We start from the raw sequence: 27,569 nt of genomic DNA, 5'->3' as shown, positions 1-27,569 counted from the left end.
CAATGTTCGATTTTTCAGGTTCAGTAATTCCCCTGGAGGTGTAGTGATGCACAGATAGTGCACCTACCTAATGGAGAGGTCAGCAGCCAGGCACAAACTCCACATGTGCAGGAAACAACAGATGGCCAGGAGGGTGGAAACATGACCTCACTCTCAGTGGAAAAAAAACAATACAAAAATGAAATAAAAGATATGAGAGACTCCCAAACAAACCCCTAAAATGCTTCTGTACACAACATTATTTTTCATTAAACATATACTTTTATTGTCAAAATTAATATGTTAAGAAACAGAGTTACAAAAAATGTAACATCACATAAAACCCACTACACATAAAAACATGTTTATTTGGTCAATGTTATCATTCTCTGTGCTCTACCCACTGTTGATCTGTTTGTGATGCCTTATGTCTTTGTATTCACTTGGCTGATCCAAGTTAGTTGGAGTTCAGTGGATGCATGGCTCCATAGGGACCGATATTCACCTCTTGGACTGTTAAGTTATGTAAGAAAGGGGGTTTTCTGTGTAAGCCTATGCACATTCAAATAAACAGTCCTCACAGGCTCCTAGCCTAGTTCTACAATGATTGTGAGGTACACTCTTGTTAGTGATTACACTTTGTAATGTTTTAATTGAATTGTTCACATTCATCATAAAAAAGAAAGAAAAAAAATAGTTTTCACTTAGTATCATTCATTGTTGAACTTGTGCCCATAGTGACATTTCTGGTGAAATTGTGTCATTCTCAAGAAAACTTGTGCCAAAATATCTCTGGTAAGAGGCACGTGCTATTGTTTCACCCTTTCTTGAGCTTTGACAAGGCACTTAATACATTGCTTAGTGTATCAAATTAAATTAATAAAACACATTTTCTGCAAACAATTTTTGATATAGTACATTTAAGATTTTATCGATTAAAAAAATTAGCGTTTTGTTGCTTGTTCGGAACGGAGCCGTAAGCAGACGGGAGATAATGCAGGGTCCTCTATGATTCCCACAAGGGATTGATATATTCAGATACACACAGGATTAACAGGACCAAGAGTGGCATGAGCCAGAAGATGGATTGCACACAGTTGCAGTCATCTCAAATTCAAACAGGACCCCAGAATAGTGAATTTTCTCTCTATATCAAAGATCCACACACGTTTGTTCATTCAGGAACTACAAGCAACAAAACACTCATTTTCTGAATCGATAAAATCTTATCTGTACTATATCAAAAACGTTTGCAGAAAATGTATTTTATGAATTTAATTTGATACACTAAACAATGTATAAAGTGCCTTGACAAAGGCAAAACAATACCATGTGCCTCCTAGCGGAGAAATGATGGCACACGTTTTGTTTGTTTGTTTCTTTATTTTGCTTGTATAGCGCACCTGACCCAGGGGCATCTGAGCACTTGAAGTACAGAATATAGTTACATATGATTACAGTTAGGCAGCAAATACATAATACAACCGGTACATAATACAGATGTGTACATAATACAAGTGTGTTCAGGTATACCGAGGCGCAATGCGCATGCGTATGTATAATATACAAATGACCAGTACAAAGTGTGAAATCATCTGATGGCGTCACAGAGTTAGACACATTTGGTTTCCTTTTTGTTCTGTAACCATGAAATGACATGGCTTCTAAATTCTTTAGGTGATTGCAGGGGGTACCGTGGTGGAGTTGGCTTGGGTTCCCAGTCATTGTGGGTAATGAGTTGGTGGATCGGGCTGCGTATGGAACCACGTTGCGGGTGGAGGTGGATGTGAAAGTTCCAATTGAGTGTGGCTGAGATACAGGGGATAGTGCGTGGAAAAATTAAGGATATGTGGCAGGATCAATAGGATATGAGTTCAAAGGGACGGCAGTTGTATGCAGTGTGCAGGGAAGTGCGGGTTAGGTGCGGGTTAGGGCGTTTGAGGGGGGGTAGAGTTGACATGAAGAGAGGAAACTATTTTGAATCGCCTTAGGGTGGGTCATGCGGGGTTGGCGGGATGGAAGTGTTTGATGGGTAGAGTTACATCAGTGGCATGTGAGGCTTGCGGGTGCCCAGAGACTGTGCCTCATTCGATGTTGGATTGTGTGAAGTTCGATGTGCAGCGGGAATTACTCAGAGTCTGGATGAGTGGCATTGGGGTAGTTGTACAGGGGTTATATGATCTGTTCAGTTGGAGAAGAGTGGTGGTGAATGAACAGTGTAGGTCCCTGCTTCAGTTTGTGTGGGAGACTGGGAAGTGGGATGAGATCTAGTGGAGGTTGATTGCTGATTGGTGCTCTTTTTGGCGAACATCATCTTAATAGATGGAAATCACCGGCTTCAGATTTCTGGAGTCATCCTAACAAGAAGAAGACGTTTTACCACTTTGGCTATAGGTATGTTATTCCCATCTATATGGATGCTAGTGTAGTTGGGACTGAGTTTAGGTATGTTGTTAGGTGATCCGACTATAACCAACTCAGTCTTATCATCGTTCAGGCAGATCCCATGAGTGGCCATGCATGCCAGAACGATGGTGTAGACTTTGTTGATCTGGCAGACGTCTATGTCATAGGTACCAGATAGTGGTACGAGTATCTGGGTTTCATCTGCGTAGTTCATGTATGTGACACCCAGGTGGTCCAATTTGTTGAATAAGGGCTTTGTAAAGATATTGTACAAAGTGGGTAATACACAAGATCCATGTGGTACTCCGCAGGTGATAGGGATCGGGTCTGCCGCTGCTGTAGGCAAGAAGATGGCTATAGTCCTATTGTCAATGAAGGACCGTATCCACACGATGGCAGGGTTTGAAAAGTGAGCAGCCGATGACTGCTGTTCGCATAGAATGTTATGGTCAACCAAATCAAAGGCTGCTGACAGGTCTAGGAGGTGTAGAATGGCAACTTTACTTTTATCTTTTAGGTCATCAATCTGGCTTTAGAGGTCAACAAGGGCTGTTTCTGTACCATGTTGTGGTCTAAAGCCTGATTGACAAGTTCCTAGTAGTTTATTTAGCTCTAGGTAATCTTGAATTTGCAAATAGGCTACTCTAAGATTTTCAGAAGGAAGGGGACTGTAGTAATCGGCCTGTAGTTGGTGGGAATAGCGGGATCAAGAGTTTGTTTCTTGAGTAGGGGGAGGACCCATGATTGTTTTAGGTTCCTTGGGACTGAGTTGTTAGCGAATGAGGAATTTATTAGTTTGGTGATGAAGGTAGCTAAATCCCTGGTCGCATCTTTTATAATCTGTGCAGGACAGCTGTTGCCTTTACAATTCGAAGGTTTCAGTGAAGCTATGATTTTTTGTACTTCAGGGATGGAGACCTTGTTGAATTTGAAACCTGAGTTATTGTCAAGGGTGGAAGGCAAAGTTGGACTAATTGTATTGGCTGGGGACAGTTGGAGTCGTTTGTCTGCTATTTTGGTCTGGAGTCCTGAGATTTTGTTGGAAAGCACATTTTGGATACTGGTACACCAAGGTTTATCCTTGGTGCTGGTATCTATGGGGGGGTTGGGGTTTTCTAGTTCTCTAAGGATAGTGAATAGTTCCTTAGTGTTGGATCCTGCTTGATTGATTTGGTTGTTATAAGTTTATTTTTTGGTTCGGATGATCTCACTTTTGTATGTGGCGGTACATTGGTAAGGTTATTTTTGTTTTCTGAGGTGGGAGATAATTTCCAGAGTGTTTCAAGTTTTTTTTTTCCTGCACAGAGTAGTTTAAGTTCAGGGGTGAACCAGAAGTTGAGATGTGCTCTGGGTTTACCTTTACGTGCTTTGAGCGCTACAATGGTGTCTATAGCTTTGGTCATGGAGTCATTGTAGGTGTTAATCAGAAGATTGAGGCAATTGGTGTCAGGTGGTGCATTGAGTGTGGGGATAACCAGGGCTATTATGACCTCAGCTGTGATATTATGTTTATTTCTGGTGAAGCAAGGTGGTGCAAGTGGAGGCTTTATTAACTTTGAGTTGTTTACATTAAGTTTTAGGGATAAGAGGTGGTGGTCAGACCACACAAGTGGTGTGGGGTCCTTGATGGTGATGTTGCAATTGAGGTCAGCTACCATGTCAAGTATCCTTCCTTTCTCATGGGTGGGTAGGGTGCTGACTTGAATGAAGCCTTGTTCAGTTAGTGGAGGTGGCAAGTATGTCATTGGGGTTGTTGTAACCAAGGTTAAAGTCCCCCAGAATAATATTTTGTGATGGAAGTTTGGTGTTGTTAGCTGCTAATGAAGTTATGTCTTCCTTAAAGGAACCGGGAGGACCTGGGGGTCTGTATATAAGGTGGATAGTAATGGTATTTTTAGGGGAAGTTTGTAGCTTGGCTGAGAGGAGTTCACAGGATGTCAAAGAAGGAGCGCTGGCCATTCTCATGTCAAGTGTGGATTTGAAAATGATAGCGGTTCCTCCTCCTCGAGTGTTGGGTCTATCTGCTCTGATGATAGAGTAGTTGTCTGGAACAGCTATGGTAAGGGAGGGGCCTGCAGCGTCATGCAGCAATGTTTCAGTTACAGCAAGGAAATCGAGGTTGTTAGTCAGAATGAGGTCAACGATCTCAGTTGCATGGGCAACGAGGGACCTGGCATTTAGAAGGGCTCCTTTTAAAGGTAATTTCTGTGTGTCCTTCTGGAGTGGGGTGTTGTCCGCTAGGTTCTTTAACTGGTTGGTATGCGTTATTTTGCATATTTGTTTTTTGCTAGTAGATTTAGTGCAGTGCTTAATAGTGTAGTTGGGGTTGCGTTTGATTGGAAGGTTACAGTGTATCAGGAGTCTGGTGGCTAGTCTATTGTTGTGATCTGTTATGTCTGGGATGGAGGTGGAGATATTTGTGTGTGGATGAGGCAGTTGGGAGGCAGTACGGGTGGGACAGGGTGTGTCATATTCAACTCCAGGAGAGTTGAAGGAGAGTAGTGGGGGGAGAAAAGAGGTAGGCTTAATCTTGGAATTCCAGTAGGTTGGATTCAATGCTGGAAGGAAGATGGTGGGTCTGATCATGGACTTCTGGTCTGGGATGGCGCCTATGACGCTATGAGGGACCCTTAGTTCGGGGTCTCTGAAGGGCTCTGACATGTGGCTGAGAGGTTGGCTGCTGTGGAACTTTGAGAAGGTAAGTATCAGCGGAATAATGCAGAAGGTGCTGATTATGAGGGGTCTGTTAGTTAAAGTATGGCGGCTATTACAAAAAGCAACGTTTTCGATGGTATAAGCTAGATCGGCATAGTGTACGTTCATACATGAAGCAAAACATTCAAGGCAGAATAGGCTATTACAAGACTCTTGTGCATGATAGGCAAGTACATTCAGGGAGAGTAATCTATTTCACAGGTTAATGATATGTGCCAGTATATTCAGGTATAGTAGGTTATTTCACAAGATGATCACATATGCAAAAGATGGGGTTACGCTGAGCTGTAAGTACTCAAGTGTTCTTAAGTAGGCAGTAGTTTACCCAAGGACTCTGCTGAGAGTTGGTGAAGGGCGTGAATGTGACTATTGTCTCTGTCTGCAATCGGTTCGGCAGGACATATAGGAGGGCCAACATGGAACAGATCTTTTGCTGGCAGGCTGCCTGGACAATGAGGCGCAGTAAGTAGGGGGCAAGTAGTAGCCATCCTAAGGTCAATTGTGTTCACAGCAAAAGTGCAGCGTGCCGCGACTCGCTTCCATCAAGTATGCGCAAGGGGAGTGGGTCGCAAGACCGAGCTAGGCTACAGGGTGTTGAAGGTAGCAGGTTACCGAAGGTGCATGTGATATAGGGATGTGGGTAATGATACAGAGGTATAGAACACGGTGCTAGGCGCTGGCATACATGTCGGGTAGCGTCATCAGGCACAGGTGATTGAACTAGAGGAGATGAATACAGTGGTCATAGTGATACATAAACATCTGACAAGTCCAGGATGGATCTAAAACAGGTGTAGCTCTTACCGAATCGTTATGTAGATATAGTTATCTAGAATGCAAGTCCAAACAATGTGGAAGGTGATTTGGTCATAGAGTCTGGCCCTGGCCTCTGGCAGTTCTGGACAGGCTCGGGACAGGCGCCCTATACGAGGTGCCTTAGCGAAGGTGCCTGCTTCTGCCTACCAGTCAGCTGGTAGGCTGGAAAAAGGCAGCAGGCACCAATCAGCGATCCCGTAGAATTTTTCAAAATGGTGGCAATTTAGCGGGACGCGCACGGCACCATTAATGAGGGTCAAGGCTGTATGTGCTAAATGCACAGAGATCGCAAACAGGATCTGGCGCTGGATGTAATTAACAGAAGTAGTATGCCAAATCACTCATGAATCATGGCAGGCATATGTAGAGAGATAATTAAGATTTGCAGGTTGGCGTCAAATAATGGAAAATTTTGCGTTTTTTTCCCAATGTAGCCCGTAGGCTTACCTCAGGAGTCGACGGACTCCATACTGCTCCTGCTGCATAGATTGTTGAAAGGAGAGCTCCAGCTCGATCCCAGATGCAGCGCACTCCAGTGCGTTCGGAGGGGCTGATGAGGGAATGTGGGAGGGCTCGGGACAGGCGCCTTATACGAGGTGCCTTAGCGAAGGTGCTGGCTTCCTCCTACCAGTCAGCTGGTAGGCTGGAAAAAGGCAGCAGGCACCAATCATTGATGCAGAAGAATGTTTCATAATGGTGGTAATTCAGCGGGACGCGCACAGCGCCATTAGTGAGGATCAAGGCTGTATGTGCTAAATGCACAAAGATCGCAAACAGGATCTGGCGCTGGATGTAATTAACAGAAGTAGTATGCCAAATCACTCATGAATCGTGGCAGGCATATGTAGAGAGATAATTAAGATTTGCAGGTTGGCGTCAATGCGAAATCTTGTGGGTTTTTTCCCAATGTAGCCCGTAGGCTTACCTCAGGAGTCGACGGTGTCCATACTGCTCCTGCAGCATAGATTGACGAAGGGAGAGCTCCAGCTCGATCCCAGATGCGGTGAACTCCAGTGCGTTTGAGTGGGCTGATGAAGGAATGTGTCATTTTCTGGAGAATGACACAATTTCACCAGAAATGTCACTATGGGTACAAGTTCAACAATGAATGATACTAAGTGAAAACATTGTTTTTCTTTCCTTTTTATGATGAATGTGAACAATTGAATTAAAACATTACAAAGTGTAATCGCTAATAAGTGTGTACCTCACACATTACAGACCTAGGAGCCTGTGAGGACTGCTTATTTGAATGCGCATAGGCCTACATAGAAAAACACCTTCCTTACATAAAAAACACATATTGAGCAAAATTCATACATACAATTAATTTCCATTAATAGTTAAAAAAGGACAAACACGTAGGCCTAAGTATAAATCTATTATGGACCATATTGTGTGGTAATGTAAACAGCCCAACATGTTTCAATCCCCAAACACAAATGCTGGGACATTCTTCAGGGGCTCACATGCCACAGTTCTATACAGATTGACGAGTGGAAGGAAACAACTGGTCTCCGCAGGGTAACAACCACACCATAAACTAGGGGAAAAGGAAAGGAGAAAGAGTCTCCAAAACGTTTTGTATAAACAACAATTTCAAAGATCACACATGTCACAGACTGCACCAAAAATGGAAAGCAATCTGATAGGTACAGTTAGTGCACCATCAAAAAAAAAACAAGTTTGACCATTGATATCTGCTTCTAATACTCAGTATTTCTTTGAATGCCTCAATGTAATCATTCTCCTAGTAAGTAGGTCTGATAGTAATTTAATTAGGCCATCAGCAGATCACCCACACCAAAACACTCCAAAAAAAAAAATGAGTACACCCTGTGTCAGACCTTAAAACACACTTTCTCCCAATATTCTGTCAGACACTAGTCTTTAAGAACAACTGAAAAAACGAACTACCTTAGTTTCGGCACAGTGGCTCCCACTAGCTGCAAAACTCTTAAATCAGTCAAGGCATAATCTAAAAAACAATATTCCTAAACCTCAAGTTAAAACCTTAGAACTCGCTACAGTCTAAACTCGCCCCACAGTTTTGTGCTCTGAGCCATTCTCATAACTAGACAGTCCAATGTTATGGCGCAAGCGAACAGCATGCGAAAACATTCTGCATATGCTTTAGCCTCCCTCGCCGCATTCGCCCTAGATTTAGAAATCATGGCATGGGTTACCCAAACAGTAGAGAGGAAGGCTCTGTGGTGTAAGCCACATGATAACTTAGGTGGTGTTAGCTGTTTGTATATGATGGCCATGTAGGTCAAGGCAGTTAGGGGAACCTGCCACCTCTCCTACTGTGTGTGAGGAGATATCGGCAAACGAATCAGGGCATCTAGACTTTGCCCCTGGGTGTGACTTTCATGACCAGAAACTGCCAGGGCAAGCACCCCCCTAATTGAGACAGTTCTAGGGAGGGCTGCATGATTATGAACACTTTAGAACCATCACCCTCTGCGTGGAGGTGTGTAAAGCCGTGTGTAAACGTACAGTAGTTCTTAATTAACTGTATTAAACAACTTACACTCACTGGCAGGAGTTGGGGCAGGGGTAGGCTAGGATTCATGCTCTTGGGCGGTGAAATGGAAGAAAGTCTGTGGTCGGAAACAGGGATTCTCAATCCCTGCCTTTCCACCAACAAGGCACATATCAGAATAAGCTTTACTGACATGGGGTGGCATATTGTCTTCACCTACCCTAATGGCATGGGCTAGTATGCCGGCCGTAGTATAGGACTAAGCATAGTGTATGGGTGAAAATGTATAGTGTTGCTAAGTTTTTAAGGAAACCTGATACATTGCTTTAGTAACAAATGTAATTGATGCCGATATGAAACAAAATGTAACTGATATGTCTTTTTGCAGGTACTCCGGCACTCACAGCTGCCGTGTGGATAACCGTAAGGATACAGTATGACAACAATGGGTAAGCAGTGGACGTTTTCAGCAAACCCCATAAGAGAAATACACCAGTAACAGTCCAGTGCTAGCATACCATGTTCCAGGAGCCAGTGGCTAGTGGAAGACTAAGTGATAAACGATAGGACAGTTATGCTAAAGTACTCATTGAAAGCCACAACCAAACAAGTGAATTAACAGTAAGGCGATGCCATCATCAACTGAGAAACGTGCCATGCAGACTTACAGCGTCCTTCCTTTCCTTTGGCTACTTGTCTGCTACATTCCTGGGTCTTTTTCCCTGTCTGGATCTTTCATGTGTTGTCTTGTCTCTTTTGCTTAGCTCTATCCTGTTTTTATTACAAATTTCCTTCTTGTGCTTCTTGTGTTCCTTATATTATATATTTTTCATTGCTGTGTTTAACGTGTGCTTTTATATGTATCCCTTACATCAGGGGTCTGCAGTCGGTGGCTATCTGCATGTTTTGGACTACGACTCCCATGAGCACTCACCTTTGACTGTGCTGGCTAGGGCTGATGAGAGTTGTAGTCCAAAACATCTTGAGAGCCTAAGGTTGCAGACGTCATCGATGCTTTCATTCTTCGGTGCTGTCTTTTGATTGCATTGCTTCTCGTGCATCACTATCTCTCTTTTGGATTCTTCGTGTGTTGTGTTATCTCTAGGCTTTCACTGGCTTTAGTGAAGAGGAGAGCTACACAGTCCCAGAATGTTACGGTCCGAGCTCCCTTCCCACTCACCCCTACGGGAAAAATCATTGAATTCAAATAGATTGTCCCTCAGCTTCTTTGATCAGGAAGGATGAACAGGACTGACACCCAATTCAGTTATTACAGTTTAAGATAACATATGGCCTGCACTGAGCAGATCAGTGATACTCCTGGATAAGGCATTCATATGAATCAGGAGAGATGGTGTGGAATTAGAACCAAAAGAGGCACTGAACGTAATTTTAAAGGTGTCCCATATTACACATTTTCAGCAAACAAAAGCCCTTTCATATGAGAAAATGTGGAACTGAAGTTGGTTCCCACACAAAAGAGGCCCAGGGTGCAGAGGCCTACCGCTAAATCTCCAGATATCTCTGTAGGATAGTCCAACCCTGCAGGAGTGGCTCAAACACAAGACAAAGTTACCAGCACCCATGATCAGTGGAAAGTGTGAAGACCAAAATTGACCTATTCAGGTGCCTGGAAAGTCAGATGAAGTGTATTTCTTCCAGCACCAAATCTGTGCTGTTTAATTCAATAATCATTCTTCTTAGAAATGTTTGTGCTATGTATTTCCTTAATGTGTAATGCTGTTTTAAATGTGATGTACTTTTAAGGTGCGTGCCAAATAAAGTTTTAAGATGCTGATAGTTTACGCCTCCAAGTTGCTCACATATATCAGATACAAAACTGTACAAATTCAAAGTAGTGCCAGCAAGCAGGAAGGCCACAATGTATGCAGAACTGAGATCAAAGACTGCGGCTGGAACTACACAGTGTAGGTTATACGGGATGGAAAACGACGCTCTTCACCAATCCTTCAACATGTTACTCAAAGCAAAACAGAAAAGAATGAGCTGGATATAGGGGCCTTCGCATCAGTCATCTATTTTCTTTAGGTGACTTTTATTTGGTCTGTGATGCGTTCTCTCATCTTTAGGTGCCTCGGATGTCTCCCTTGAGTGCTTTTGTAGTTGCTGTTTTTTTTTCTTCTATTACCATTTGATGCTTTCTTGTGGTCTTGTCCTTTTTTCATCAGATGCTGGGATGATTACGAGAATGTGAACTGGTGGATCATCAAAACACCCATATTATTTGCAATATTTGTAAGTATACAGAATATTCTCTGTTGACACTTGTAGGACACACTTAGGAGTCCATATATTTGTAAATTCCTCGACATTTCAAAAAATAAAATGCAAAGATGTCCGAATGCATCAAATGATGCTGTATTGCACTATGAAATGAGGCTGAATTGAACAGAGATGTGCAAGTATTAATGATTATGTAACCTCACTGCACACTTTTTTGACCTGAGTTCAAGTGTTACTGCCCCCTGTAAACACAATAGATAGAAAGTTTGGGCCTCATTACATGTTTGGTGGTTTCCCGCTGGTAAATCCTGTGGGATACCACCAAATGGAATTACTATTACCGGCACTTGGACTGCGTAATTACGCCCCGAGTACCCAACTGTCCGACATTAGCGTAGCCCCAGATCTTTTCCAGACCTAGCAACACCCCCGAGTCCCATAGGTCATTCTGTCTGTTTTTTGCCAGTGGCATACCTGACTTACTTTCAGCTCTGGATGGATGTAAATCAGGCACCCCACTGGCAAACTTGTAGTTTGCCGGTCCGGAAACATGCTGGTAAATGTTATTTTGGAACATTAAATACGGGCCAGCAAACTTGTAATGACTCCCTATCTCTTTAAGTCAAGCCATAGTGGTATCTATGTCATTACAGCAACCCCAATGCGAAAATGTTGTCTTTTTTTACATTTTGACCCCTTTACCATCACATATATATGTGGGGAGAGACCCCCAGCATCCTTCCTATTTGTATTTCATTTTGGGCAGTCACAGTACTGGGGGGGCAGTAATGGTATTATTCCCCCGAGTATGGCAGTAGGCATCACAAGCATGCAAAACTATTAAATCTCACCCCTCACCGCAATAGTGCACTCTATAGGATGTGGCAGTATATGTGCTTGCAAAGTATAGGTAGATGCTCTCTGCAAAGAATATCCCTTGACTACAGCTCTCTACCTTCAGTGGCAGGCTACATTTAGATTAAATTAGCAGAAAATCTATCCCCCATGCAGAAAAAACATTGATGTGTGTGGGAGCTAAAGGGAATTTTCTCCGATCTGCTAGAGAGCCTACATTCAAATAGCAGTAGTGTGCAGTATCAATTCCAGTAACGTAACACAACCTAACTGACCATACACAGTAACTACTTACATTCTTTCCGTACTTACCATATTCCATTCACACACAAAAGAAACGCACACTCTCTTCATGCATATCACCACTTTCACAATCCCAAACTAGTGCACATACAGCCACTCTCCCACACTGCATAGTGCACACCTATGGGTAACAGAAACGTTGTATAGTATACACTGTTACTCTTTATACAATCCTTGAATCTGTAGGATAAATGTTGAGCCCCAATAGGGTCTCATCCTCTGCAGAAATTCATATGCAAATGAATCGAGATGCCCACTTCCCTGGATGAACTATGCCGTCATCCACAAGGTGCCTCGAAATCATGCATGACATGATGGATCTTGAGCCTTCTTTTCAATTTTGGGAGACTTTATTTGGATTTCGTTCTTAGAATGAGGTTATTCCACGTGGTGAGGCAACCAGAACTGATGAAAGGCTGACCCAACTTCTTTTTCCTGAAGGAGATCATCTTCAGTCTTCTCACCTAGGTGGATCGTATGTTCCAGTGAGGGTTGTTTTTGGGGGTGAATGCTCTTAGGTAAGAGGGATCTATGCCATTCTTCACCTTGTGTGGGATGGTCAGAACATTGAAATTGATCCTACCTTGGAGGAGAAATCCAATGAACGGTCTTTAAGCTGAGGGAGATGTGATTATGGGGTCTGAAACCAAGTACCGGCCTTCTGCTGAATACGTTGAAAGGAGTGGACCAAATGGTTAGGGGGACCAAAGTAGAAACTGCTGCAGTAGTCCATTCGTGAGAGCACTATGGCTGGGGTGATTTGAGCTTGTGCTTCATGCTCTGCTAGGGCAAGATAGATGTCAGCATGTGGAGGTATTGGTGACATCCTTCGATAGATATAATTCAGATATTCAGCTGTTATGAGAACATAACTTTTGATCAAACAAAACAACTAGGTCCTTGCCTTCAGTCGCAGGGGCTGGTGGGGCACTCATAGAGACAAGTCTTTTGAAGGGGAGCTGGGTTGAGAGACCATATGAATAAATGGCTTCTGTCTTAGAGGACTTTAAGCACAGGTGGAGTTGAAACATATGATGGTCTTGCATCATCCCGAGGCACGATTACATGATCTGAGGATTGTCTGTAGCATTCAGCAGTGGGAAAGCTAGTTGAGTGTCAACAGCCTGCAGATGAAAAGGGGTGTGGGAAGCTTTAAGGATATCTCCTAGAGGTGTAATTTATAATCCCTAGTTGTTCAATTGCACTTCCAAGATTTGGGGACCACTGGATTTGAAGCTGAAGACAGAAGAACAGAATGGTCCAGATCTGTTTGTAGAGGTGCTCTCTTTCAGGAAGGAATGAATCCACTTTATAGCTTTGCCTGTGATGTTGAATCAATGCTGTAATCTCTGTGGCAGGATATGGTGATGGACAGTTTCAAATGCAATTGAGATATCAAATGGAAAGAGAATAACCAGCAAGTTGGATCCAGTACTAGGAACAGGCCAGAGAGCAGATTGACTGCAGTGAAGGAGGGTGTTAGATTCTGAAAACTCAATTAGTTGTTGAGTGACCAAAAATCTTGCCCAAAAAAGGGATATTAGTACGTTAGGGCACTGATTGGTGGTGCAAAGGTGAGGATATCTTCTGTGGTTGCCATGGCAGGGCATGGAGGAATATGCTCCAATAAGGCCTTCACATTGGACACATTCTTAATAAAGTCTAGAATTAAGATTGGCCTAATGGTGGCGATGGTGCTGTTGTAGAACCTCTCGGTGATGGGTGGGTAATCTATCTCTCGATGAAATGAAGTCAGCAATGCTAGAGACCTTGTCCTGGAAGAGTATGGCCAGTTTGTCAGCAAGATGTTTAGAGATCGGGGGGAGTAGGCTTCAGAAGGGGATTGGACGAGTGGCGTGAATGGCAAATAACCAAGAGCATGCTGCAGTTTCATGTACATGAAAGTCGGCAAATTATTCTGTAAGCAGAAGGAGGACATGATCACACCTGGTGTCACTTCCATCCTTGTGGCAAATATGGAGAGTGACAAGGGATGGGAGCAATAGAAAATAAGCATGGCTTGTAGTTGTTATTTTTCAGGAGTAACTGTAGTGCTGACAGGCTCCTTGAGGAACCAGGCTGTGCACCTACTGCTCACATGCAAGCATGATCCATAACTCGAAAGAAAAGGGCCCTTACTCCAGTGGAAGAGTATGTAATGGGGAGCAATTTCCCTTTTCATTTCGTCAGCACCACCAACACACTGGCCCACAAGTGGGCACCTCTGCCAAATATTACAGATGGTGAAGAGAGTGGTTGGCCTTCTCTCCCCTGCACCCGTATCCCCTTCTGAGAGCCTCTGCATACCACTTTTAGAGCTTAGAGATTTCCTTCAATATCCAGCTGAAAGCTTTTAAGATATGGGGCCTCATTATAAGTTTGGCGGTGCAGGAAAAAAGTGGTAGCAATTCCATTACTGCCACTTTTCCCACACTGCCAAACTACAAGTTTGCCGGTGGGGGTTGATTGATTTACCTCGAGTCAAGAGCTGGAGGTAAATCAGGCCCCCACCTGAAAAAAAAAGCTGGTAATACCGGCATTTCCCCCCATGGTGTCCTATCAGACTCTGTGGAATGGCCGTCGTTGCCGGCACCAGTAATATACCGGTAATACCGGGATATAAGGCTCTGGTAATGGAAGGTCCATTTACCATTATCCGAGACGTTACCGATATCCGGTATCTGAAAAAAGAAACAAACCAACAGAAAATGAAGACCGAAACTAACTACAGAGTCATATGGTCAATATAATAATACAGAGTAGGCAAACAGACAAACAAAAAAGGTCAGTGGCTTACATTTTATTTATATCACAAGGTACAAAAGGACTTTACGTACATCACTTTTTTGCTCAAGTATTTTTTCTTTAATTATCTTCCTCTTGTGATTTGATATTCATTATAAAACGGTACCTTTATATTTTTGGCATTTTGGTGTGCTGTCGTAACTTGTGATCTAATTAAGATTTAATTCACTGCCGCCTCATTTGAAAATTTCAACAGTATCTGGAAATTCCCTTATCTTGCTTATTTTCATTCACTTTCCAGCTAACTCTCTATTTGTCTTAAATCCATTTTTATAATACAGTCTGGTTGAAAATCCATTTAAGTTCTGAACCGACATGTTAAACCAACTTCACAGATGCAGTCATTCACTCAATATTACGCTTACCTTTTTTTTCACCTGCAGAAAGCAAATATTTTACGCATGGCTGCTTGAAGAGTGTAGAAACATCCTAAACAAAGCATAAAAATAGCCTTTGCTTTCAAAACTGTTCAAACTGTTGTGGTATTAGGCCCTTTGACAAGATAAAATGGACATCGCTATCTTTACAACACTGTTACAAGCCACTTTGCTCCTTCTTCCCACTAGATTTATGTCCATTGTTTTTCCATGGTTTTCATATTTCTCTTTTTGCACATAACTAAGTATATTTAAATACAGTATAAATAGTCTTTTAGTTTTAATATTAAATGATTGTTGTCAAAAATATTTACCTATGTATACATAACAATTAACTGTGCCCATTATGTTAATTTTCAAGGCGAACTTTCTTACATTCCTGAATGTAATTCGAATTCTAGTGCAAAAGATCAGATCGCCGGATATCGGAGCAAACTACAAGCAACAATACATGTAAGCAGCATGTTTCACAAAACTAGCTTACGGTAACATCTAAAATGGGGCAAAAGCACAAAACTTTACACATGAATTAGAATTGATGAAGATCTGAAAAATGTTTCATTTGCTGGTTAAAACCTTCTGTCAGCTATATAATATGCACCTGGTAGTTAAAAAGTTGTCAAGCTTATAAACCTATGTTTCCTTTACATTGGAGTTGGCTAATGTCAATGTTAGTGTAGCCAATGGCCCAAATTGGGCCTGGCTATGCTGGGCTATGTGCTTGTCCCCTAAGGGAAATGTAGAAATAAATAATGTGACGGCATCATGAAGTAGACACAGACACAAGATTCAATGTTCGTTCAAAAGTTGTATTTAACTTAAAAGTCAGGCTGGAGTAAGGCCTAACTTGACCTGAGTCTGTTGTTAGGAAGTCCAGATCAAAAGTCAGCCTTTGTCCAAAACCTATACTTGCACTCACAACTACCTGCATACAATGTAAGGGATTTCAGCATCAAAATGAATAGTGTTTAAAATAAAGTTCTGAGCATCTTCCAGCTCTTGGCTTGTAATCAGTGTTCCCTTCCCCAAGTTCAAAACAATTGACAATGTATCAGGGTTCCCTTCCCCAAGAGGTCCCTGCTTTTCTCTGACAGTGATGTTGAGTTGATTCCCGAGTGTCACACTCTTTTGACACTGTACATGGGCATAATTATAGGGGTGGGGGAGCAGAGGGTTTTGTTCCCCTCAACTTCTGTGGCATGCCTTTTTGTCCCCCCATCTTTTGGAGGGAGAGCAGGGGGGCCGCAATCATCATTTATGTAATTGGACAGCACAAGCCCGGCTGGGGTGCTCAGCAAGGCCTGCGCTATCTCATTACATAATGCAGAGATGCATGGCAGCCGTGCTAAAACACATTCAGGGCTGGGATGCCCTGCGTGACTCAGTCCCTCACCCTGGCTGGCCTGAATCAAAGTCAGCAGCCAGGGTGCTGAACTGGGCCTGGCGCCTGTGCTGCCATGCTAGCAGCAGCACTTCCAGGGGCTGTGGCGCAGAGAATCACTTTCCTGCTTTGTGTTTGTGCGACACACAGACAGGAAGTAGGAAGCTCCTTCAGCTTCCTGGTTTCTGTCTGGAGGCGCGTGAGTGCGAAAAGATTAGATCGGTCTAATATGAGACATGGCCGGGGCGGCATTTGAAAGCAGAGCAAAGGTACTTTTAACATTTTTTAAAATTATTTTTAATTGTGTTTCTGTATGTTTGTTGGGGAGCTCTGTCCAAGTTCGCTGAGGCAAAATACATGCAAACCTCCTAATTAGCATATGGATTGCACCAACAGAAGTGACTTCACAGAAAAGGACACTGCAAGGCGCATCATTAGTCTTTGATACTTGGAGGCACCATGGAGTGACTTTAGAATAAGTTGCCATAAATAAACCAAGTAACACATAACTTTGTGGTGCAAAAAACCTAAATTGCACTATTGTTATATGTGGAGCAACTCTATAGTCATTAGGATTTTCCATTATAATAGCATGATACATTAACATAAGCTTTAAAGTGAAACATAATCACTTACAGATCTGCAGATAAGTCACAATGTGATTAAATAATTTGCTCAGGATCACCCACTTGGTTAAATGGTGAAACTGGGATGTGGACAATTTAAGCGACCATGCACATCTTTCCAGGCTTTGTTGATATAGATATTTATTAAGGTTTTGCTTTACATTTCATGTGCTTATTATTTATAATACATATAACATGTAATTGTTTATAGAAATTCATTAGAAGCAAACCACATTACATAATAAACTAACCATACACTACATACATTGTCATAGAAATATGTTGAGCAATGGGAGTATGACTTTAATTTCATTCTCCCCATTCTGCATGCAAAGTCACAATAGCATCATGTAGATTAATGTGAGCCTAACAAATCCTCATTGGGTTTTAAAGCCATAGTCATTATTTCATAAAGCATGCAACATTATGCACCCTTGTCACTTCTGATCACTCGCACCCACTCACAATTCTAAAGGGTCAAAAGTCTCTGCTAACAGTACCTAGAGGCAGTTTGACCACCCCTTTGTGAGACTCCCCCTCGGGACTCCACTGCTTGGAGCCATTTGAACACAGGAAAACATACCTTAATTTTAATCAGTCAGAATCTTGTAGAAAAAATCTATCAGCACGTAGACATATAAGGTGTTGTGCAGAACCCAAGTTTGGAGATATATAGCATTTAAAAATCAATACCAATTATGCTTGGTCACCCACTGCACTGCATTAACCAATGGTTTCTGCCTTTGGATGAAAGGAAAAATCAGGCAAACTACTGACAATCTAGTGAATCTGGTCCTTTCTGCCATGGCTTTATAGTTTAGATAGGTCAAGTCAACAAAGCCCAAAATCTCAGGTATCAGGGTGTGATGAAGTCTGGTCTGCTCAATGGACATTGTGCCACTGTTTCCATGTGTAAATGTACATATAAATGTTGTGTGCACACAATGTATGAATGTATGTCAGTGGAGGTGCTGGGTGCATTTGTGTTTGAGTGAGAGTGTGTGCAAGCATATGTGTGTTGACTTGTGTCTGAATGAATGACAAATAATGCATTGTTTGTGTGTTCTAGTGCAATGAAGTATCTGAATGTTATGTTGTGTCAATGGGTGCATGGCAGGCCGGCTGAAGATGTGTGAGGGCCCAATTAAATTGTAAAGATACGCCACCAGTCTTATGAAAGTTATAACAGAGCGTCAGCAATGGACGCTTGTGGTCTAGTAGTTTAGTGTTACCACACAGGGATTTAGGTTGTTTGACCAACATACACAATCACAGCAGAATTAACTGTAGTCATTTTCGCTGGGAAAACATTTTTACCTCGGTCCAAAAAAACAAACCCATGTCCCCTCAAACCGCCAGTACACCCATGAACCCCCCACTTACCTTTTCTCCATCCGCTGCCTCTCCTGTAACCTGCAGCGTCAGATCCATCCCTTTAACGCGGGTCGAATCTGACGCCGCAGTGTCGCTTTTCTTTTTTTTTGTTGGGTTCCCTGTCACCAGTGCTGAGGAAGCGGGGGGCACCCTTTCAACCACCAAAGCTAAAACTATACTTGTAAATTTGAATCAGTTAAGACGATTTTAGAACATTTTTGTTGAAATTAGTATTGAAACATTCCAGAATGTATTTCACAGTTTGAATTAGTTGATGTTTTTTGTAAAAAGTGTTCAAATTCTCTTTAGGATTTTCACACATGTAATAAGCCAATCTGAAATTGTTCAACATATGTCTGAATTGCTTTATTTTTAACCTATCTAAAACTTTAGTGGCAAAGCACCACTAAAATGTGTTATCAAACTGCTTACACTTGTTTTTTGGAGTTTTGAATGTTGATTGTAATTGTGTTTGTTTACAAAAACTAAGTTTTCCTTTGGGAATGGTTGAATCCAAAAATTATCCGACACATTTGGAAAGTATTGTTGGTCATATTTTTCCCATTCACTTCCACAAAGGACTATCGCAAAGGCTTTATAAAAAGTGAACGCACCTGTAGGTTCCAGAAATGGTTATATAAATGTTGTTACAATATATTTTATAGCAATTGTATAGTTTCCCATATTATTTTACTGAAATATTATTAGCCAAAATGTTCTTGTTGTATAATTCTTGTAGTGGGCACTTCTATACCAGGAATGAGCAATATTAGCAGAATAGTAGCAGCACCATAACATGGACTAACAAACACGTGTACACTGGCCTGTGCAGAGCTCACAAAATGTTCAGAAATGTGCTATGATTCAGATAGAGCTTTTGCAAAGAAGACATACAGTGTTAGTTTTTTTCTGAGGAACCTCAACGTGTTTCAGTGCGCAAAATTCTTGCTTTGTCCAAGCATGACACACGCTATTACAAACCATGTTATTTCCCCTGTAGAGAGAAAAATAATGGCTTGGCAGTGAAAACGAAAGCAGGCTTCTTTATATACTTAATCAGTTCTGTTTTGTGCCATGTTTATGTTAACGTATTACTATTTTTGACTTTCACTTAAACATACAAATATACCAAGTAGTTGAGGTAAGAGTCACACCAGGTATGTAAAGTAGTTGCCTTTACTTAAACACCATCCCTTGGCCTCCTTGCTCTGATTGACACCAACAGTCACATTTTGAATTTCCACTTGAACCTGAAGCTGCAGCTGGTTACCTGGCTACCCTTCGATCTAGGGCCCAGGTCCCCTCCCCGCCAGATGCACACCTGCACTGCCCCCCTGGCAACCCTTGCACTCAGGGACTGTTTCTGTATCCTCACAGCCCCCTACCAGCACTTGACACCGCCAGATGTCTGCACTTTCATCTGCACTTGCCACCTGCTGGCCCCACTTGTATTTATTTATTATTTATTGGCTTATTTACCTACTGTTATCCTATGCACTGCACTGCTCTCTCCCCTTGCCCCCACACTTTTCCCCTCTCTCCCTGCACTTGCGCGATCTGAATGACACTTGGCCTAGTAAGATCGTTGTCTCTGTCCTCCCACCGTTCCCCCTCCCTTGCCTCGTCGCGCCTTGAAACACTTGTGTATAGGTGTGTTATAAATGCCATATCATATCATATCACCTGCAGGACCAGCATCCTAGGTAGGACATTCACCTGGAAACATCACCCAGAACAGATCCCTCCCACAAAAGAATGAGACAAACAGTGGCTGGAAAAGAGCTTCCCATTTCAGAAGCTGTTTAGTAACATTATAGCAACACAGTTTCCAATGTAATACCAGAGGTATGTCCAGAATTATAACCTCAAAGAAAGCAAAACACAGGATGCACACAGCACACCCACAGCCTGAAGGGCCCTTCGTGAAACCTTCAATATGATATTGTGCCGTTACCGATGTGCAGTGACTTACAGTACATCCTCGTCATTTAAGACACTTTCTCAGGCTGGATTGAAACATTCCAATATAGAAGGCAGATCCAATCACATCAGGGAAAATACTTATTGGGGATTTTGTACTAAGGGTTGGAGTGTCCGTAAGCATAAACAATGATAGAGGCACCCACTTAACCAGCCAGCTTGTAAATGAACAGTTCCAAGCATTCAAAACAAGCTCCACTGCCCACACCATCCAGAGACTGCAGATGTAGAAAAGAGTCGGAATGGAACTCTGAAAAATCAAGTGGCCTGGGGCATTTGCTGTTGGTATTGCTCAGCATGCCTAGTACTCCCAGCAGGAGCGTGGGACTGAGCCACCCTGCTCTTTGGGCTCCTGTTACGCTTGCCAGCATCACCCTCCACCCCCAAACAAAGCGCATAGTAGTATGCATCTCACCACTGACAAATGTCTTTTGAATTACTTCAAGACGCTAATATCTTCCATTAAGCTTATCCATATGTAGGTGCCTGAGCCTTAGCCAAGAGAACCGGAAAAAGCCTGCCACTCTCTCCAGCCTAGTACTAACAGACTGGCACCAAGAATGTAGTAATTGGCACTGCCATTCAATTAAGAGAGATTGCTTACAATGGAAAACCTACACCCAAGCTCCAAGTTTTGCACCCAAAAATGACGAATACGTGGCTACTAATTAGTGTGTTGGTTGGGATCGGTAATCTATTGGAGAAAGTGACTGGCATTTGCCAACTTCAGGAACAATTACAACTATAGAGACTGACAAGATCAGCAAAAATAATCAATTTTAGCAATGTTGTTACTACGTCAGATGTCAAGTCGTGGCTTTTCTACTGCAAGGGGTAAATCATGACCTTGCAACACCTGTGATCTAGGGGGCTCGTGGAACTGTGGGATAGTCTTGCTTTTAGAATATCTCCCTTTACCAGCCAAGTGCAAAGAAGGACAGGTTGTTTACCCATGTCATGTGCTTCCTAATTGGCTGCCTGACAAGGACTATCCGAAAGCCTCAGCAGCAACTGAATTGACGTCTACTGACACTCCCAGACAACAAACTCATACCCTTTTGCCAGCATCCCAGTACTGAAAGCCCCCAGTGAGTTAAACTTGCCTAAACCATCACACATGTCTAATATGTTTCCTTATTGAGATTACAATCTGTATTTCATAGATTGCAGTCGGCGTAAGGCAAGGGTATGGCACCGTAACAGTGTGGACATGCCCCCACATGTTGTGGGGAGAACTAAATCTAGAAGGAAACTTAATTTCCGAGAAAGGATCCACATTTGGTAGGTTGCTTAGATCTTGAGAACAAGACTACGACTGAAAACAGCGTTTATTTATAAGCTAAATCTCTTCTCATATCTTCAGGCAGATCCTGGAGATTATTCCTGTTCCATAGTTTGGGCATCTGTTTCCCACGTTAGGAATGTCACAGAAATCAACAGTGCTACTGCAGTATCACTAAACTCTATCTGGTACGAAGATGGTAGTGATGTAGATAGGTCTCGGTACAGGCAAACTGTTTTCACTGCATCTTTACGGCCCATGACATTATCTTTATCCATTCCTTTCCCCAATTTCTCAAGGCAGCAGCTATCCATTCTGTGCAGAGGTCTGGGAGGTATGGAGGACAAAGTGTGGGTTGAAGTGAACATATCCCTTGCAGCATGGAGTGTGTATAGGGGCCAGTCCCTTTAGGTACTTGGCTGAGGAAGAGGCAATTAAGAGTGGTGAACACTATTAAGTCATGTCACCACACTAGAACTGAGACAAAGGAGCTGCCTGCAGAGTATTGTAAAGGTCAGGCATGTCCCTTTAACTATGGCTAGGCATGTCCCTTTACCTATGGTCAGGCAATTGAACTAAATGACCACCACCTGTGGTCACTTAGTAAGCCCAACAGATATAAAAATGTGGGCCGACAAGGAAGGGGGATGCACATCCAGCTGTAGCGTGGGGCAGGCTGGAGCTGGAAGCTGACCAACTGGAGAAAGAAGAGCGGGAGACGTGAGTGCAAGAAGCTGTGTCAGCCAAGGACCAGTTTTGAGAGCCCCTGTTATTCATGCAATAAAGTTAACCATCTAAATGAACCATGTCCTTGGGACCTTCAAATACCTCCTAGTAATCAAGAATTGGGGATATTAGAAAGATTGGGTCCAGATACTCTTATGAGAGGTGCTGGGAATGGAAACATTCCATCCTCTCTAACCCCATCCTTTACCCAAGACCAGAGATGTATCTCTTGTAAAGAGTCTGGGCACATCACAAGATAGTGGGCCCCATTATGAGTCTGGCAGTAACCCACCGGTAGAACTCGTAAAACACTTTTCTGCCACCTGATATCCTGGTGCCACCGGGGTATTACAAGTCCCAGCAGATTGGGGAGTCGGGCGCCGGAAAATGCTGTTCCGCTTCCCCGCGGAATCCCATAGGAGTACAAGGGGGTGGGGAGATGGAAGCACTTGCACCATTGCTAACGGAGCCAGTGCTTCCATGCAAATCTGCCTACCGGTACCGGTGCGCCTGGCAGGTCAGACCTATCGGGCGCAAAGTCCCTTGCATGCACACTTGTAGTGTGGTGGTCTGGAAAGGGTGCCGGTACTTTGCTACCAGTACCCTTATTTACGGCCCGCCAAACTTGTAATGAGGCCCATTGTCCCTTAAATATAATTGATCTCTTCACCACACCATCATTAGGAGAACCCGCTCAGAAGAAGCAAAGTAAGGAAGTAAGGGTTAAACCATCTAATTGAGTATCCTTTAAGTTCAACCTTGGGAGATACTAGCAGAGGGGAAGAGAAATAAGAACCAGAGAAAACCCCATGTCTTTTTATGTACTGAGGATAAGACCACCAATAGAATCTCTGATACCCTAAAGGGAAAAACTATTTGGGTGCAATTGGATAAAGGAAGTAAGAAAAGCTCGGTAAGGGCAGGGTTACTTCCCCAGGGATGGAAAGAAGTAGGAAAAGACATGGTTATGGAAAATCACTCATTAACCCAGATGCTCATTACCATCTTGGGAAGAAAAATAAACATAACTTTGACAGTGATTCCCAACTTACCGGCCCAGTTAGTACTGGGAAGTGATTTACCCCAAATTTGATCAATGGATTTCACAGGTGTCCCAAATCAAATGAAAGACTCTTATGGCTAGACTCTCCCACCCAAAGGAACCAGAACCTTCCAATTCTGAAAAGAGAACCAATGGTGAAGAAAGTACTATTTTTATAGAGGTGGACCCAGTGCACCAGAGAGGAGACTCCAACCCAAGGGTTATGCAGGGTTTCTTGGACTGTCAACACTATTGCTTCACAGTGGAACAACGGAAATGGTTGCGAGCAAGGCAACGTGGACTTTCTCTCCTGGATTCCATGTGAAGCACCCCAGTCCAACCCGTATAGGTATAAGGTATGTGAGAAACCTGAAGCTATCCTCACACCTACTCCCCTTGGATCCTCTTCTCAGGTGGCTAGGGAAAGGCCATAGCTTTTGGATCTTGACCCTGGGATGGAGAAGGGAGGGAGGACCACCGGATGGAGGGTCCTTTGGGGTTGGGAGAGAACGTCTTTAGGGGAGACACAGTACTCCCCGTTCCCATTCCATGATGAACCCGTAATCCCAGGCATTTCTATGGGCTATTGTTACCCCTTCCCTCTAGCCACGGTAATAGTAGATGATGTTAAGAAGAGGGCAAAGGATGGAGGCTTAAAGGTGAGATATACTATCCCCCTTTCCCTTTTGAAGACTAGCCCAACCCTTCCCTGGCCTTTATGGGCTATTGTAACACATTTTCCCACATTTTCCATCATTTAACTTGCTATGGTACTGTGAGGAGGAAGAGGCAGCTAAGAGTGGCAAACAATAGTAAGTCATTTCACCACTCTACTACTGAGACGAGGGAGAGGTCACATGTCCCTTTAACCAGGGTCAGGCATGTCCTTTTAACTATGGTCAGACAGGACTAAATGACCATCAAATATGGTCACTTAGTAAGTCCATCAGATATAAAAATGCAGGCTGTTCAAAAGGCAGGTGGACACACAGCAGGTTGAAGAGGGGAGTTGGCTGGTGCTGGAAGCTATACTATCTATACTATCCCCCTTTCCCTTATGAAGACTAGCCCAAACCTTCCCTGGCCTTTATGGGCTATTGTAACACATTTTCTCACATTTTCCATCATTTAACCCGCTATGGTACTGTGAGGAGGAAGAGGCAGCTAAGAGTGGCAAACAATAGTAAGTCATTTCACCACTCTACTACTGAGACGAGGGAGAGGTCACGATGTCCCTTTAACCAGGGTCAGGCATGTCCTTTTAACTATGGTCAGACAGGACTAAATGGCCAACAAATATGGTCACTTAGTAAGTCCATCAGATATAAAAATGCAGGGTGTTCAAAAGGCAGGTGGACACACAGCAGGTTGAAGAGGAGAGTTGGCTGGTGCTGGAAGCTGGCGAACCAGTTAGAGAGGAGCGGGAGATGCGAAAAACTGTGTCCGGCAAGGACCAGAGACGACTTGGCCGAGGCTGGCCCAGTGAAGGTTGGGAAGTCCTATGCGCCCTCTGTGTCGGGCACAAGCAGAAGCTGTGAGGTATGAAGCGCTCGTGTTGTCACGGATCTGAGGGAGAGCGAGCAGCACTCTCCCCGACCTCCGCGAGAGAAGTGAAAAAGTGGGAAAGGCACAGCAAGGAAACGAAAAAAGCTGAAGGGATCTGCTGCCTGAAGATGGTGAGTGCAGATGGGAAACACTACCGGGGCACCCCGTAAACCTGTAACAAACCTTTCTTGAATGTTGAACGTTTTGGAAACTGTCATAAGCACTTTTGTATATTGATGCAAGTACTTATAATCTTGAACTGAATTGAAATTGATGAACAAATAAGTTTTGAATACCAAACAAACTGAAAGCATTAATGAATACCATGTAGAATTAAAGCAACATGGAAGTATGACTGAATAAGCATTTCTGAATGCCACACAGAGGTAAAGAAAAGAAGAGCATGTTTTGAATGGAACAAAAGCAACATTGTGCAGGTGACAAATACCACAGCGTGGGCCTGATCACGATTTGGGTGGTAGCCCTTAAATGTGGCGTTAATGGTATTACCGCCGCCTTTAAGGGCTGACCCTATAATGAGTCTGGTTTATTTACCCCCGGCTATGAGCTGGGGGTAAATGTGCCAAAAGAATGTCCATTTTCGATGCAATTACCGCCAGCGGTATTACCGTGCAGTAATTGCACCAAAAATTACCCATTGCGTGCCATGAGGATTAACAGGTATTGCCCAACCCGTGATCCGGCGGTAATACTGCCGGAGCAGTGGGTGCTAAGGCTTATATAGTTGGGCGGTATCCCAGACGGGATACCGCCCAACTCGCGACCAGGCCCAGTGAATTGAATGTAAAACAAGTGTTGGCAAAGCAAGCAACATCCTAAGAAGGTAATGAGAAGAGAAACAGGTATTGACACAAGCCAAGTGGTCAAGGAAACATAGGGTAAGAGGAAACCTGCATTGGCAGGAGCCAGCGAAGTACCAAAAATATAACGAAGTGAATCTTAGCCATGATAAAGTGTTGAAAGAAAATAATCCTGATACAAGAAATACTTTTCACTGTCAAGGGAAAGCAGTGAACAATTGTTGCTAAAGTAAATGGAAAACGGGTATCAGTTGCGTTACCTGTGATGGGTGGACTGTGTGGTCTGTCAACTACGCATAGACCGAGAAGCCCTGCATGGAAGCAGTGTTAAAGAGAAACAGCCAAGAAAGGGGTCTCGATTGCATGACCTGTAATTGGTGGACTGTGTGGTCCGACAACATCACCTACACCCAGTGCTCTGCATGAAAAGCAAATGAAAGGAGGAAACTAAAGTTTTCAAATCAAAAGGAGCAAATCAATGGAAGTTTAAATGAAGAGAATTGTGTGGTAACAGAAGTGCATTGGTGTACCAGGGACAATTATCCCTGGTAAGAGGTTTGGGAAGGATCTGAATCCTTTAAGAACTATTTTGTTTTAAACTTTGAACCATCTGTCTTGAACTTGGGGAAGCGAACCCCGAAAGTTTGTGGAACTGAGTTGAACTTGGGAAGAGCAGCTGAAAAGTAAGCTAGAAGCTGGAAGAAGCTCAGAACTTTGATTGGAACACTATTTATTGTAATGCTGGCATTCCTAAACATTGCTTTGTTGTAGCTGTGAGGGTATGTATAGGTTTTGGACACATACAGACTTTTAAGTTGCACTCTTTGACTCATACTTCCCATAGTTTCTTTAGGTCGGTAAATCTCACCTTTGCTTAGGGCAAGTTAGGCCTTCATCCATCCTGACATTTAAGTTAAATAAAACAAGTTTGTTTGAATTTTGAATCTGTTGTCTGTGCCTTGCATCATGAGGCCTTCACAAGACCCTATTCTCAGTACCCCTCCTCTTGTCATGCTCTCCTGCCAATTCGGGTACTCAAAGTTCCTGGATTTACAGTTCTCTTCCTCTGTATTCACTTTCACACAGGGACTTGGAATACTCTCCTGCTAAGGTCACTGAGTGTCCCTTGTACACACAAGCTCCATATTCCTCTTGCCTACAATTTGAGGTATACTTCCCCAACCTGGGTCCCAGACACCCTTCACGTGATTGTTCACAATGTTCTCTTAATCTATTCTCTTTTCGTTCCACAGCCTTGGTTTACTCTCCTGCTAAAATCTGTGAATGTCACTTCTATATGCAAAGTTTGTATTCCCCTCTCTTCCTGGTCTGGGTATGGGTTCCTTATGTGGGTCCCAGACCCCCTTCACTTGATTATGTACAATGTTCTCTTGACCTGATCTTCCTTCGATTCACAGCCTTAGTTTTCTCTCCTGTCCAGATCTGCCACATAAGTAAAGTTTGAATCCCTCTTTGTTACTGGTAAGGGTATGCCTACCTTATATGGGTTCCAGACCCCGTTCACTTGATTACTCTGCCCCAATGATTATTGCCTTTCCGCTTCGCTTCTGGCCCCTTGTACTCTCTCGGTCTCCCCAGCCTTGTTGTTAGCCACCCTTGTACCATTAGGGTCTTGGCTGTCACATTGTGGCTGTTTGCGGGTATCCCAAGAGCTTTGGTGACTCTCCTGGCTTCTCGGGACCTTCTCCGGTCTTCCGCATCTCTTCTCTCCAGCTTTCCGACAGTTTTGTTGCACACCAGCGGTTAAGGTTACCAGCAAGTGCCTTGCCTCGCCTCTGGTCTGCTT

General features: G+C 43.2%; 1 protein-coding gene across 3 annotated transcripts in view; it reads left to right on the top strand.

Moving 5' to 3' along the window:
- LOC138521298 (vasoactive intestinal polypeptide receptor 1-like) overlaps positions 1 to 27,569 on the top strand; it is a 1,228,255-nt gene that overhangs the window by 1,159,741 nt on the left and 40,945 nt on the right. For 2 of the 3 annotated variants that reach the window (XM_069634032.1, XM_069634033.1), the window contains exons 8-10: positions 8,790 to 8,850; positions 10,591 to 10,657; positions 15,347 to 15,438. In XM_069634032.1, coding sequence (XP_069490133.1) covers positions 8,790 to 8,850; positions 10,591 to 10,657; positions 15,347 to 15,438 — 220 coding nt within the window. The remainder of the gene's footprint in view (positions 1 to 8,789; positions 8,851 to 10,590; positions 10,658 to 15,346; positions 15,439 to 27,569) is intronic. The other variant, XR_011283008.1, reaches the window with a different exon arrangement.

Source organism: Ambystoma mexicanum, chromosome 13, assembly GCF_040938575.1.
Source record: "Ambystoma mexicanum isolate Mex_15411 chromosome 13, UKY_AmexF1_1, whole genome shotgun sequence".
In the NCBI taxonomy this organism is placed as follows: domain Eukaryota; kingdom Metazoa; phylum Chordata; class Amphibia; order Caudata; family Ambystomatidae; genus Ambystoma; species Ambystoma mexicanum.
Note: the sequence above shows the minus strand (reverse complement) of the source record. Positions and strands in the feature narration are given on the sequence as shown.